Here is a 12,888-nt window from a genome sequence, read left to right on the forward strand (position 1 = left end):
GCACGGGTCCATGATGAGCAAATGAAGAAACTATATATATGTCGGTACTAATATAGAGAAATTAAACGGTTCCTGTGCCTTTCCTCCAATACAACATACACGAGCAGTATGATATTTCAATGCTTGCTTACAATAAACACATTGAATTTCCCGTCCGTTATAGAAAAAGCCATATCTTGCAAAGTTTTTCTTTTCTGTATTTGAATAGAATTGACATTTTTTCATGCTAAGCATTCTATTGTTTTCACACATGAAATTTGGAGATGAGTCCATATTTTTCATTATCAAAGTATTGTAATGAACCGCTGCGAAGAGGGCACATCGGCCGTGCGGATTGCGATGATGAATTTCACAGGCATTATAACACCAAGAACTTGTAAAGTAGTTGAAATTTGGTTTCTCAATTTCATCCGGTAAACAACATACGTTTTTGTGTAACCTTCTGAGAAACTTAGCTTTCTCTGTACCTTTTGTTTAGATTTTATCATATCCTTCAAGATAAGATATCAATAATTCGTCTGTATAAATAAAATTACCATCTTCCCAGCATATTTTGTGATAATTGTTCTCAGCCCATGTTACTTGCTTACGCAATTTATCATTCAATTCCGACTTTGCAAATGGCGACTTGAAATGTAACACAACAAAGCTATTTAGCTGATCTACGATTCCGATTTCTTTCACGATAATTTGATTAGAAGTTCCCTTGAACCAATGCATGTCGACTGTTGCAAATTTTTTACAGGGGATTCCTCCTCCTCTTGCGCTGTTTTGTCCTCCTCCTTTGTCCTCCTTTCTCCTCCTCCTCCTCCTTCTCCTCCTCCTCCTCCTTCCTCCTCCTCCTCCTCCTCCTCCTCCATTCTCCTCCTGTGGTTTAGGTGTACTACATCTTGAGTGATAGTAGAAGAAGTCTTGTTCGGTGTCAAGATCACACTGTATCGATTGTGTTTTCTTCTCAGAATTATAACACATTATAGGCGTACTACATCTTGAGTCATAGTAGATGCTGTCTTCTTTATCAAGATCGCACTGTATCCCAATAGAACGTGTTTTCTTCTCAGAATTAGAAGACATTCTAGATGTTAACCAATCAAAGCTAAAACCTCAAATGAGTAAAATTTGAAAAATGCAATACTTATATAGTTTGCGCTCTATCGAGAAATTACTGAACTTCCTTCACCATGGAAGTAAGGGGAGTGTACTCCATGATACGATCACTGATTAAAATGCAATAAGCGGAAGTATTTGGAGGTACAGCTTCCTTAAATTCCATATCTATTCTAATATCTGTGGAGGATTTCAAATGAGAAGATTGATGTGAACAGTCAATTACAATCAGAGGTGTTTAGTACAAAATGTGTCAAAATCAATCTCTGTTCCAAGCTCAGTATTGATACTATGGTTATAGTACGCCGAGGGAAAATCCAAAAACATACGGTACATCAATTCTTGTTTACCAAGGAGGTTTTCATAAGGAAAATAGTCAGAGTTCAAGTACACCTTTGCATTTTGAAGATTACAACTATCAAATCCGAGATTGATTTATAATTTTATTCTTACGATCTGTTTGAAACGCTAAAACAACATACTTTGGTGTGTCGAGATGGGATGCGGTTTTTACTGCCAAGAATGAACAGTGCTATTTTGTAAATTTGGTAATTCTGAAATCTCCCAATGACGAAAGCTCAGCTTCAGCGGTGTATCAGCATCGAGCAATCTCAAAATTTCAACCTCACATGATCTTCTAAAGTAATATAGGAATTCTCCATTGAAGCTTCGTTATTTTTATATTAACGTTTGTTGCTTCTGTAGACTCGATGCAATGAGATCTGTTGGCGATCTTAATAATACAAGTTCTTGTTTCAAGTTTTAAATTATTCTTTGAAAGTCTTCAAAAAATGGTAAAACTAATTTAAGAGGTACACAGAATGTAAACTTATTATCTTTCAGTGTATATCCTGCTCTGTCAAACCGGCCAAGTGATATGTGTTCTTATGAAACATATTTTCACTAGTATAGCTTTAATTGTTGATGTTAATCCAATTAGTCTTGATTTAGAAATTTGTTGACCAGCCAATTCATATCGAATTTCATCAAAGAGATTTCCTATGAGGTTACTGGATAATATATACTTAGCTTCTATCGGAGCATCTCCAGCCTTCGCAGCTGGTTTTGTACACTTCACCTCCCCCTCAATAAATATAAATGATTTGCATGGAAGGCTGTACTGATCCTAGAATCCACCACATGGATGCGAGCTCATCTGAGGGTTTAATTTCTTGTCCCGAATATACTGTATGAGTATGGAACTGAAATTTAGTAATATCATTATAGAACTCGAGTTGAGATTCAACATCGAGTATTTCACTAATTGAGGCGCCGTACATGACGCCAATCTACTATAAATCCCAACTTTTCCAATATTCTCGCGCTTTTCGCCGATATAGCACGTAGCTTTTTAGGTGTTGACTCTATCACGTTCGAGTCTCTAATGAGCTTCTGTGAGCAAATGCTAGTGCGAGGTTTGAAAACGAGGAATCCCATTTCAAGTTCTTTGTTTTTCACGAATGTGAAGTCTAATTGTAATTATATCTCCTCGGAAATCAATAAACGATCCTTCTTGATCGGTTACCTTTACATTAATGCTTTGAATTCTATGTGTGTTGTGATGAATCTTTCAAATAGACCCCATGAAAAGAGAGAAAATTGTGATTACCTTTTAAATGAAAGAATTTGCTAAGGGAATAGTTAGCGACCGAGCGATAACACTTACTTATCAGTAACTGTGTATTAGATAAGAGTACCGTTCTGTACTGAATATTTTCTAGAAAATTATTCAATCAAATTATAATTATTTTGCAAATAAAACACAAATTGTTTATGAATCGCTCACTGATTTTGAGGTTACACTTTGTTTACCATCGATCAGATGTTTTTAAAAACAGTTCGAACGCAGCTGACTGATTCGAAGTATTGTCAAATGTCACGCTGGCTTCACGTAAGTTATAATACCATCTCTAAAAAATTATAAAACTATCCATAAAGGATCAAGAATTTCAAATAAAAAAATAAAATGTATGTGTTATCGTTGAAATTATTTATTATTTAAGAAATTATATTATATGTCAGGTCTTATTGTAACTAAATAGGTCATAGCATGAAATTATATTATTGATAAAATGGCAGAAACTATTTATAACAATCTCAAACCTAATAAAAATTGTACAAGAATATTAATTTATTAATAATTTAATTCAACTGAACCACATGGTAATTAAATCTCTTTGGTAGGTCTAAGCCAATCACAGTGCATAGAAATAGCACCAAGACGGTGATCGTTTGAAAGCAACACATGTTAATCTATTATCAGACACCAACCCTGCCTTATCAGTTACACTAGCACATGTACATTGTATGAGAGGAACTATATCTATAAGATTAAGCAGTTTTAAGGATTACCTAAATTGAATCATTATTGTAATTAAAGGAATTGTATTCTACTACTTGCCACTGACGTCATGTTTACGTCACAAGCGTTCTACCAATGGCAAATTTTTATGCAATTATTACATTGAGATTCTGAGAAGCAAGGTCTAGCCTAAAGCTTAGAGAAAAGAGCAGCACTTCCCTTTTGAAATCCTCACCGTGCAGATCTCTTTTTATAGTTACCAAAGACCTATTTGTGAAAATTTCTTGTTCGATTTTAAATGTTCTATTTGTGAGCCGATATTTTAGGCCAATTTATTGTTATTTGTAAATTTCTGTTCTCATCAATCGATAAATTTAAAAGCTTAAAGTAAATTATCCCTTAATTAATTCGGTGAAGGAGATATTTAAATTAAAATTCCCCACGTGCTGAAACCGAAGCCTGGATTGCCGCCGATCAAACGATTTTTGATCTAAAGAAGAAACCACGACTACCAAGGAATTTCACGTGAGTTATAAGTCATAAGGGGCCCCAATCTACGCTTCGAAAATATTTCAGTGCAGAAAAACATAAATTTTTCTTTGTTAAATTATTGGCCACGCCGACAAGCGCTTTAGCATTTAAGAGTCTAGAATTTATTCATATTTAATTTCTAAGAATTTGTAGTTGATTAACTATCCTCCGCTGCCTGAACCACGACCCCGAGCATTTTTTAAAAATATTTTATAATTCATTTTTTCACTATTTTTTCAAAACTGTTCAATTTTATCAATTGTAAAATTCTGTTGAATCACGCATGGTATCATGCAAGCACAAGAACATTTTAACTCCTTCTGTTAATGCTAAATTATTATCAACCTGTAAATCAAATTCTGAACCTGCACTGTATGATTACATATTTTATTATAATATATTTCAGTTTTGTTAATTCGCTTTCTGAGTTCGATTATTTCTTAAGCCTGTCAATTATTGTGTCTGATATGTTCTATCATCATCAAGAACCGATCGAATACGATCATTGGAATAATTGAATTAAGCTGGATACTGGAACAGGTCTAAGTGGATGTAGCGAGTGGGGTCAGATCGAGATATTTATTCTTTGTCCTTACCTGCTCATATATCAGCTTTTATCTGTTACCTACCTCGACTTAGGAGCGAACACATCAATTGTACAGCAGTGGCAGCCATAGATCATATAAATTCCTACAATAGAGCTTAAAACCCGACAAGACTCTGTTCTCGAAGTATATTCTGAACGATATTTGGTCCAAATACCGTATTTTAATCCTTCAGAATTTATTAGAGACGCAGTCCCATAAATTATCTACATCGGGATTTTTTCTCGACCTGTATGATTTTGTATGCTCATTCTTCACAGGTAATAATTTTAAGGTATCCGTATTCAGTGTTTAGCGATCGCTACACTACTTATAAAAATTTCATCATTATACAATTTGTCATTAGAGGAATCAAGGGTGAGCGAGCGTTTAGGCCTCCCGCGATTCCGACAATTGTATTGAGTCTTGTAGTGAGTCAATCAGTCTGGTGTTCACTCAGCGTCCTCACACGCCATTGCAAAATTTATAGCCGCTACACCATTGACTCAGTACAGGATTCACTCTACATGTGTGAAGCCGTTAAAAAAAAAAAACGCACCACAGTGTTTAAAGGCATATAGATTATCGGATTAGGTGTTTCATTTATCAAATACCCGCTAGGTACTCTAGGTGAGAACTCGTATATAATATGTTTCTGTTTGCCCTCGAAGTAACTCCCACAGGCTATATTACACTCAACTACAATAGAGTTAATATTTGTTATGCTAACTAAATGCTGAGAATAATACCATTTATTCGGTTGTAATATAACATTATCAAAACCAAGCATTTTTCCTATTGAAGTAGATGATGTAAAGTCAATAGGCTTATCAGAACGAATTTCGAGCTTCATAGTATTCGTGTTAGCTCTTATATTAAGTTTCTTTTCGTCACTATTCAATTTACTCTTTAAAGCTAATATAATGTCATCAACTTCATATGCACCCGTATCAAGATCAATTAATTTATCACCATATTTGAAGCTAGAATTTTTACCTTTTATAACATTTGCAATGCTATTGTAAGTACAGAAATTAATCAATCCAATTTCCCATTCTTTATTTTTATCCAAATCGAGAATTTCTTGTAAATGTTCATAGAGATCACTTGATCTAGATCATGATGTAATAACAACCATCTTATATGTTTTCGGTACAAATACTGGATTACAACTGGTTCGCAAAAAACAAGAGCATAAGGTGTCCACATATATTTGTATGTAATGGTTGCATGTACTCAACATTGTAAAAGATATTTACACCTGTTTCTTTTTTCCAATATTTATTCAATTCATAAGGCGGTTGTAAATTACCAATTGGATCAAAATAGTAAACATTTGATCCTCGTTTCTTATAACCAACCCAGTGTGTACCATGTCCGGATTGAGTGTCTAAATTAACAATACAATTCTCATTTTTTAGAATTTTATTAGGTAATGTATCTATCATGTATACACCTCGTAGGGGAATTTGTAATAATTTACACCATTTTATTAGATCGTGATTGGACAATTCACCATCGATATTCATTTTTTCACCTTCTTTGTCGTTCTACGTTTTTTAACTCTTTTTTTCTTTGGGAATAAACTTACACCATATGGTGAGGAGGATGTGGGGTTGGGCCCAATCAAAATACGACCACCTCTCGAGATTGGAGGGTATGGTTTCAAATAGTAACCTTTACCTGCAATATGCTGTTTCAACTGAGCAATAGCTTTTTTCCTTATCGAGCTGCTATGAGTTTTCACTATGCTCTTCTTCTTCTTCTTCTTTCTCAATCCACCGCCAAATGCTGCTTTAGCTTTCATCACGTTTGTTACAAGATAACTAAGTGCTCTTTCACTTAAAGATGATTTTGGATTCTTGAATATTTCCCACGCTGTGTTTGCAAGAGCTCTGTCTGCAATCGCACGCGACTTATTATCACTATTTTGAGTGTATGCTATATCATGTACCTTACAGGCCCTATCTAATGAATTTATACCTTGATCCCCTCTCATTAACCTCTCATTAACCTTCGTGCCAGGTCCGCACCACTGGTAACCCCCCGGGAGGTGAATTTCAGGTGATGCATTTATTAATTTATTTATAATAGTTGATGTAATGTCCCCCGCAGTACCCGCTATACCTTTGACAATTTTGCTAGCCGAAGTCAAGATTCCTTTACCTCGTTTCCTAGAAGATAACTTTCTTCTACATACCATTTTTTTATTACCTTTCAACTCAATAGTTGAACACCGACTGAGGTTAATTAATCAAACACTTAACCTCAATCGAGAGACAAAGAAATTGTCTCACTATATGCTTTATATATTACTACAAAGTTGGTATGTTTTAATCAATAGGGAATACAATTTTCTATCATCATGATGTGTCTTATTAACACACTTGTTAAGTATGTTGTAAGTTTTGTAGAAATTGCAAAGAATTGAACGTTCATCAATCATAAATCTATACCAATGTCTTAGACTAACATCGAGAGAAGCATCTGATGAATTGACACATGATTTGATATAAGATAATGTATGATTTCTTACTAGCTGTGATTCCTGCATCAATTGAGGTGTTTCCAAATCCCTAATCTTATTTCTCACATTTTGTATAGATTCCAATATTCTCTTACTATCATTTTGCATTGAATCATATTTTTTCAAAGCAATATGGAAAAGTAATAGCATATTCACACAACATATTATAAAGAGAAGAACAAATAAAACTCTCCATACGATTATCTTCATTGCACAACTTCTCCATTCAAGTGTTGTAAGCATACTGATAAAAATAGATTGTTATACCTATAGTGAGTGTATAGCGCAAACAGAAGGAGGAGAATCTCGCAACAAGGTCAAGAGTGGCATGCGCGTGTGCGCAGCAGCAACTATAAAATAGCTTCTCTTGTGAGCGAACACTCATTGACTGTACAATAGCATTACTATTCTACATTCATTGAGTGTTCAGTTACAAGTGGATCTATTCTTGCGTGAACTATTCTACATCTTCTTCTTCTTCTTTGACACAACAAACAGGTGAGAATTAAGAACAATTTTTTAAAAACAATATTACAATTTATTATCAAACACTACAATATTTACATTATATACTACTTGTGAAACATATAACCACTACATGCTATGAGAATAAGATTGTTAAATTTTAACAATCTTAATATCGCTCCATGTAGCGGTTATATGCTTCACTACTATTCCTAAATTTTTACAGTTAGAATTGAATTTTACAACTTTAGCAGGTGAAATTATTGAAGAAAATCTCTGAGGCAGGTATACCTCAGAGATTTTCTTCGTAGATGCAATATTAATTTTTAAAATAATTCTTCTACCGTGATGGTTCGTTTCCTCCCGTACTGCGATTATACCATGTGGAACATCCTCCGCCAGCTCACGGAGAGGTACCCACGGTTTTGGCGTTGGTTTATTGATTAGTGTGATGAAGTCCTCATCATCATCATCATCCCGTGCGGATGCCTCCTCCAGTAGCGGAGCCATGGAGGTGTTCTCAGACATATGTTTCTGTTAAATGAAAATCTATGATTAGTAACTTTATTATAATTTGTTTCAGATTATCAACTACTTGTGATCAACAGATTATTGTCATAATCTCAACTTGATATCATCGGATTGACAAGACATTCTCTACTTGTGATCAACAGATTATTGTCATAATCTCAACTTGATATCATCAGATTGACAAGACATTCTCTACTTGTGATCAACAGATTATTGTCATAATCTCAACTTGATATCATCGGATTGACAAGACATTCTCTACACAAAGTGAGTAATATCAGTTATTGAAATAATATTTCTTGCAGAATCCAATAGTGAATCAAATTAATAAGCAAACTCTTTCACTGCAACAAATAACTATCAACTGAATCAGTAATTTTCTTATCACTTCAATATTATAGCAAAAAATGCATCATAATAATGAAATCAAAATATTCATCTTATTCAATTTTTGACTGAACTACTAGTAAGGTTGATCAGTTCAAAAATAAAATTATACACATCTTAACTGAACTCTAATCATTTAATATCACATTGTGCATTGTACAAAGACATCTATTGGAAATTAGTTTTTTCTCACTTATTAGATAGTAGCATGCATTCAACCTAATCACTTCAAATAATTATATTTCTTGATTTCATAAAACAATTTATGCTCAATTCAAATGAATATATCATATTCATGTAGTCGAATATACATCTTAACTGAACTCTAATCATTTAATATCACATTGTGCATTGTACAAAGACATCTATTGGAAATTAGTTTTTTCTCATTTATTAGATACGTACTGAACTACTAGTAAGCTTGATCAGTTCAAAAATAAAATTATACACATCTTAACTGAACTCTAATCATTTAATATCACATTGTGCATTGTACAAAGACATCTATTGGAAATTAGTTTTTTCTCACTTATTAGATAGTAGCATGCATTCAACCTAATCACTTCAATTAATTATATTTCTTGATTTCATAAAACAATTTATGCTCCACATTGTGCATTGTACAAAGACATCTATTGGAAATTAGTTTTTTCTCATTTATTAGATAGTAGCATGCATTCAACCTAATCACTTCAATTAATTATATTTCTTGATTTCATAAAACAATTTATGCTCAATTCAAATGAATATATCATATTCATGTAGTTGAATGCACATCTTGACTAATCTCTAAAGTTGAATTAAGTTCCTATATTCGTTATCAAGAAATTGTCTTTCAAATCAGATTCATCAATAACTCCAATGTGAGTACATGTAATGTGAACATTGGAAATTAGTTTTTCTCAGTAAGAAATTTATCAGATACTAGCAAGCTTTTGGATGACAACATTATTTAAAATTATCTGTTCACATTACATGTTAATAATATTTGAAATAACTAACCTTTGGGGGTACGAAGTTGGTTTCTTCCTCATCCTCGAGAAATTGCAGTTTTCTCTTCCCCTGCTGTCTGTTGCTGGTAATTGTTGTTAGCGGCACTCGCTTCGGCGCCCATCCTAGATGAGATGATGGTGGTGTGTCTGGTATAATGAGCTCATCGCCGCTCATCCTCCTCTCCACGAAGACTCCACGTCTCTTCAGGGGCGAGTCCTCGGGGTCAGATGCGACAGCAGCAGCAGCAGCAGGGGGTGCAGCGCTGGTAGAAGGAATCTTCTTCTTCCGCGCAGCTTGCACTGCCCAGTAAGATGGGAATGATGGTTCTTGTTGAGGTGGTGTATCCGGAAGGATGTACTGCTCTCGTGTGGACTCCATGATGATGATAGTGAGGATATGTGTGAAACGTGACTAGTGGTCAAGTGAAGCTGGCAAATCCATTGACCGCCGCTTATATACTCATTCGTTCCTCTCTCTTTGTTTTAGGGTGAGTGAGAGATAGTGCATTTTCCCGCTTGTCACATCCTTGACATACAAATGCATTCTTACACGTACAGCAAGTTGCATTCAGAGAAAAAATATCAAATTCTCACAATGCACTCGAATTCTCACTTCCACATATCTCGAATAACAATATTTCGAATGTAATCTCCTCATTAATTTTCATAATTAACATCACATGTTGACTTGCTAAATTTCTTCTCAATATTATTATTGTGATTTTCATTATGTTCGTTGATTTCACAGAGTTCGAGACTGCATAATCACTCCAGTCTTCGAGGAGGAAAGACGTGTGAAGAACTAGTGTAAGCAGAGAGAGACAGTACAGCACATCATTCATTGCATGTAAGTATGATACAATTCTTTATTTTTCTAATCATGATTTTTCAGAAGTTACTTCTTTCCTGATACTACTACAATGCACTTAGGAATCACTAATATCTCGATTACAACAGAGTGCATATTGTACAATATCCAGCTTGTTTTCCCACAGCATCTTCTTTTTCATCATTTGTCGTTTCTTTTCCATTATAGCTCATCTTTTTATATATACAAAATGGAACATGTATCACTTTTTCATAAGGATTTTCAATAATATATTTGCAATATACACATTGCAGATATGATTTCTCATGTAAAAAGTATCCATTTATTGCAAAATAGTCTGCTCTATTAATAAATACCGAGTGCTTGAATGGTTCTGGACGATGGAAAGTTAAAACTCGCTCTTCATATTGCCGTAGAATATTATTATCGAATTCTCCTCTTCACTGAAATATTACTGTTTGCGAAATTATTATCTTGTTTGCCATCCACATTTGGACTACATCGTTCATGTTCCTTACTAGGATCATCTGTTGGCAACCAATTTCTAAATATACTGAACAAAACACACATTGAACAACGTCAGTGCTCGCACAAATTTAAAACCCTGTTTAGCCATATTTTGAGGTGACAACAGACTCGATTCTAATTTCCATCGATTATCAAATGTTAATAACCTCAATCGTTCGTGCATGAAAATCTGATCCTGTGAGAGCATTTTTTGCACTGTACTTGCAGCTTGTTAAATCACAACTGATTTTTAGATTATGTTTACTTGTTTTTATATCTAATTCTGTGCCATAGTAATATATTCTTTGTTTGTTTTCAGTAACCCGCTAGTAGCAGAGATGGAGCATAGCAGAGAACACAGAGTTGGAGGGGTGAGTTCGCGAGCAATTCGCCATCGCATTTCCTTCGAAAACGTAGCACCTGACATTGAAATATGCTTCAAAACTCGAAAACTCGTGTTTTCGAGATAATAAGAGAACCTGCTGCACGTTTCGAAGGAAATGTCAATGGTTTTTAGTATTAAATGTATTATTGTATAAGATGGTAGTTTTAGAATCAGAGGAATCCGAAGCTGTTTCATCCATTGTGAATCTTCATAGCTACTCGGCCATAGGCATGAATGTCTTGGAGAGTTATGACGAATTGAATGAACAATTTATGTTAGCAGTTAGGAAATTTTAAGTTCATTCGATAACTTTGTTCGATTTGGGAGTGGGTGGGTGTTGAAGAAGATGACTCGCTTGATGTAAATGTGATTAGATATAATCCAATGTACACAAGCAGTTATATTCAAACACCCCACTTCATCAAGAATAAGAAATGTGTTATCAATATCAAAAATCTTTCTGATAAAAAGTGTTTTCTGTGAGTGTTCTAGCCTATTTTCACCAGAAACCGAATAGGCAGACATTAACGGTGAAATATTTGAGCAAATTTGCTCACAGGCTGAACCCTCGGGTTAATTTCCCAACCACCGATCGCGACATAAAGAAATTTGAAATTCTCAATACAGACATCGCAATTCATGTTATCGCATATGATAACAAAAAGTTTTTTCCCCTATCGAACAAGCATTCCGTACGCGTAAATACCAAATTAATCTTTTAATGTTGAAAGGCGATGCAGGAAAAAACATTTTTGTTTAATTAACACCGCGAACGGGAAAAACGGATTGTCGCGTCTTCTTTCTCACCTTTCGAAAGCTAAAGAACAAGTAGCTGTTTGTAATTTCTGTTTTCACAGATTTACATCAGACAAAAGAGTAAACCGGGATGGGAAAGCAAATTTGATGAGACATCTAGAGCTTTGTTCAAAGTTTCAGTCTCAGAGAACTTCATACCCAAAACGTGGTGAGACAATCAAATTTAGAAAACTCGGTTCGACTTTGAAGAAAAAGTATACCAGAGATAATGCAAATATGATTGTTATATTCAAAATTGATCAATTATCACTCAAATTAATACATAGAGACTAGTGGGTGAAGATATTTGCTTCAGAGATTTCAGTAAATTGTGTTCAAATGTGTGGAATTCTAAGAGCATAGTTTTTCTTACTATTATGACCGAATGTACAGCTAATAGTGAAAATATAGACAGGGTCTGGATAACTTTATTGACATTCAGTAGAGAGTGAGTAGCAGTGAAAGAATGAGGATGTCTCGTAGAAGACAAAACGCTAGTGTTGCTCTAATCGATAAGATTAAGAAATTGAGGAAGTTTTAGAGATAAACATAGAAGCATTGTACATTTTGAAAAGCAATCTGACAATTACAGAGAAAAACTTTTTAAACCGTTATCACACCTTTAGTTGAAATGGGGAAAACTAAATCTTCTCTCCACTCTGATCAGAGTTTTATACCAACAAAGGAGGAACAAGAGAAGAAGAAGAAGACAAAGTATGGAATTGGGAGAAAAACATGATGATGAAACATAGAAGTTGCATCACCATCAGCAGCTGAAAAGATCTAAGCATGAACGAATCAAGTATATTTAATTCAACTAGGCTTGAGAGTGATACAAGCGCTACATAAAGAAGATAAAGAATCAAGTGCTTGCACAAATTTGTATACATTTCATAGTGAAAAATTGGATAACTCGATTCTTATGGAATTTCCTATGACTCTGAGC

At 34.4% G+C, this 12,888-nt stretch overlaps 1 protein-coding gene across 1 annotated transcript; it reads right to left on the minus strand.

The window, feature by feature from the left end:
- Window positions 1-7,471: 7,471 nt before the first annotated feature.
- LOC111044356 lies at window positions 7,472-10,666 on the minus strand. The gene is made up of 2 exons (XM_039436101.1): window positions 9,437-10,666; window positions 7,472-8,050 (listed from the first exon to the last, which is right to left on the minus strand). The coding sequence occupies exons 1-2, from the start codon at window positions 9,803-9,805 to the stop codon at window positions 7,670-7,672; spliced, it is 750 nt and encodes a 249-aa protein (XP_039292035.1). The 5' UTR covers window positions 9,806-10,666; the 3' UTR covers window positions 7,472-7,669.
- Between the last annotated feature and the right edge of the window lie 2,222 nt (window positions 10,667-12,888).

This window comes from Nilaparvata lugens, chromosome 1, assembly GCF_014356525.2.
Source record: "Nilaparvata lugens isolate BPH chromosome 1, ASM1435652v1, whole genome shotgun sequence".
In the NCBI taxonomy this organism is placed as follows: Eukaryota; Metazoa; Arthropoda; class Insecta; order Hemiptera; family Delphacidae; genus Nilaparvata; species Nilaparvata lugens.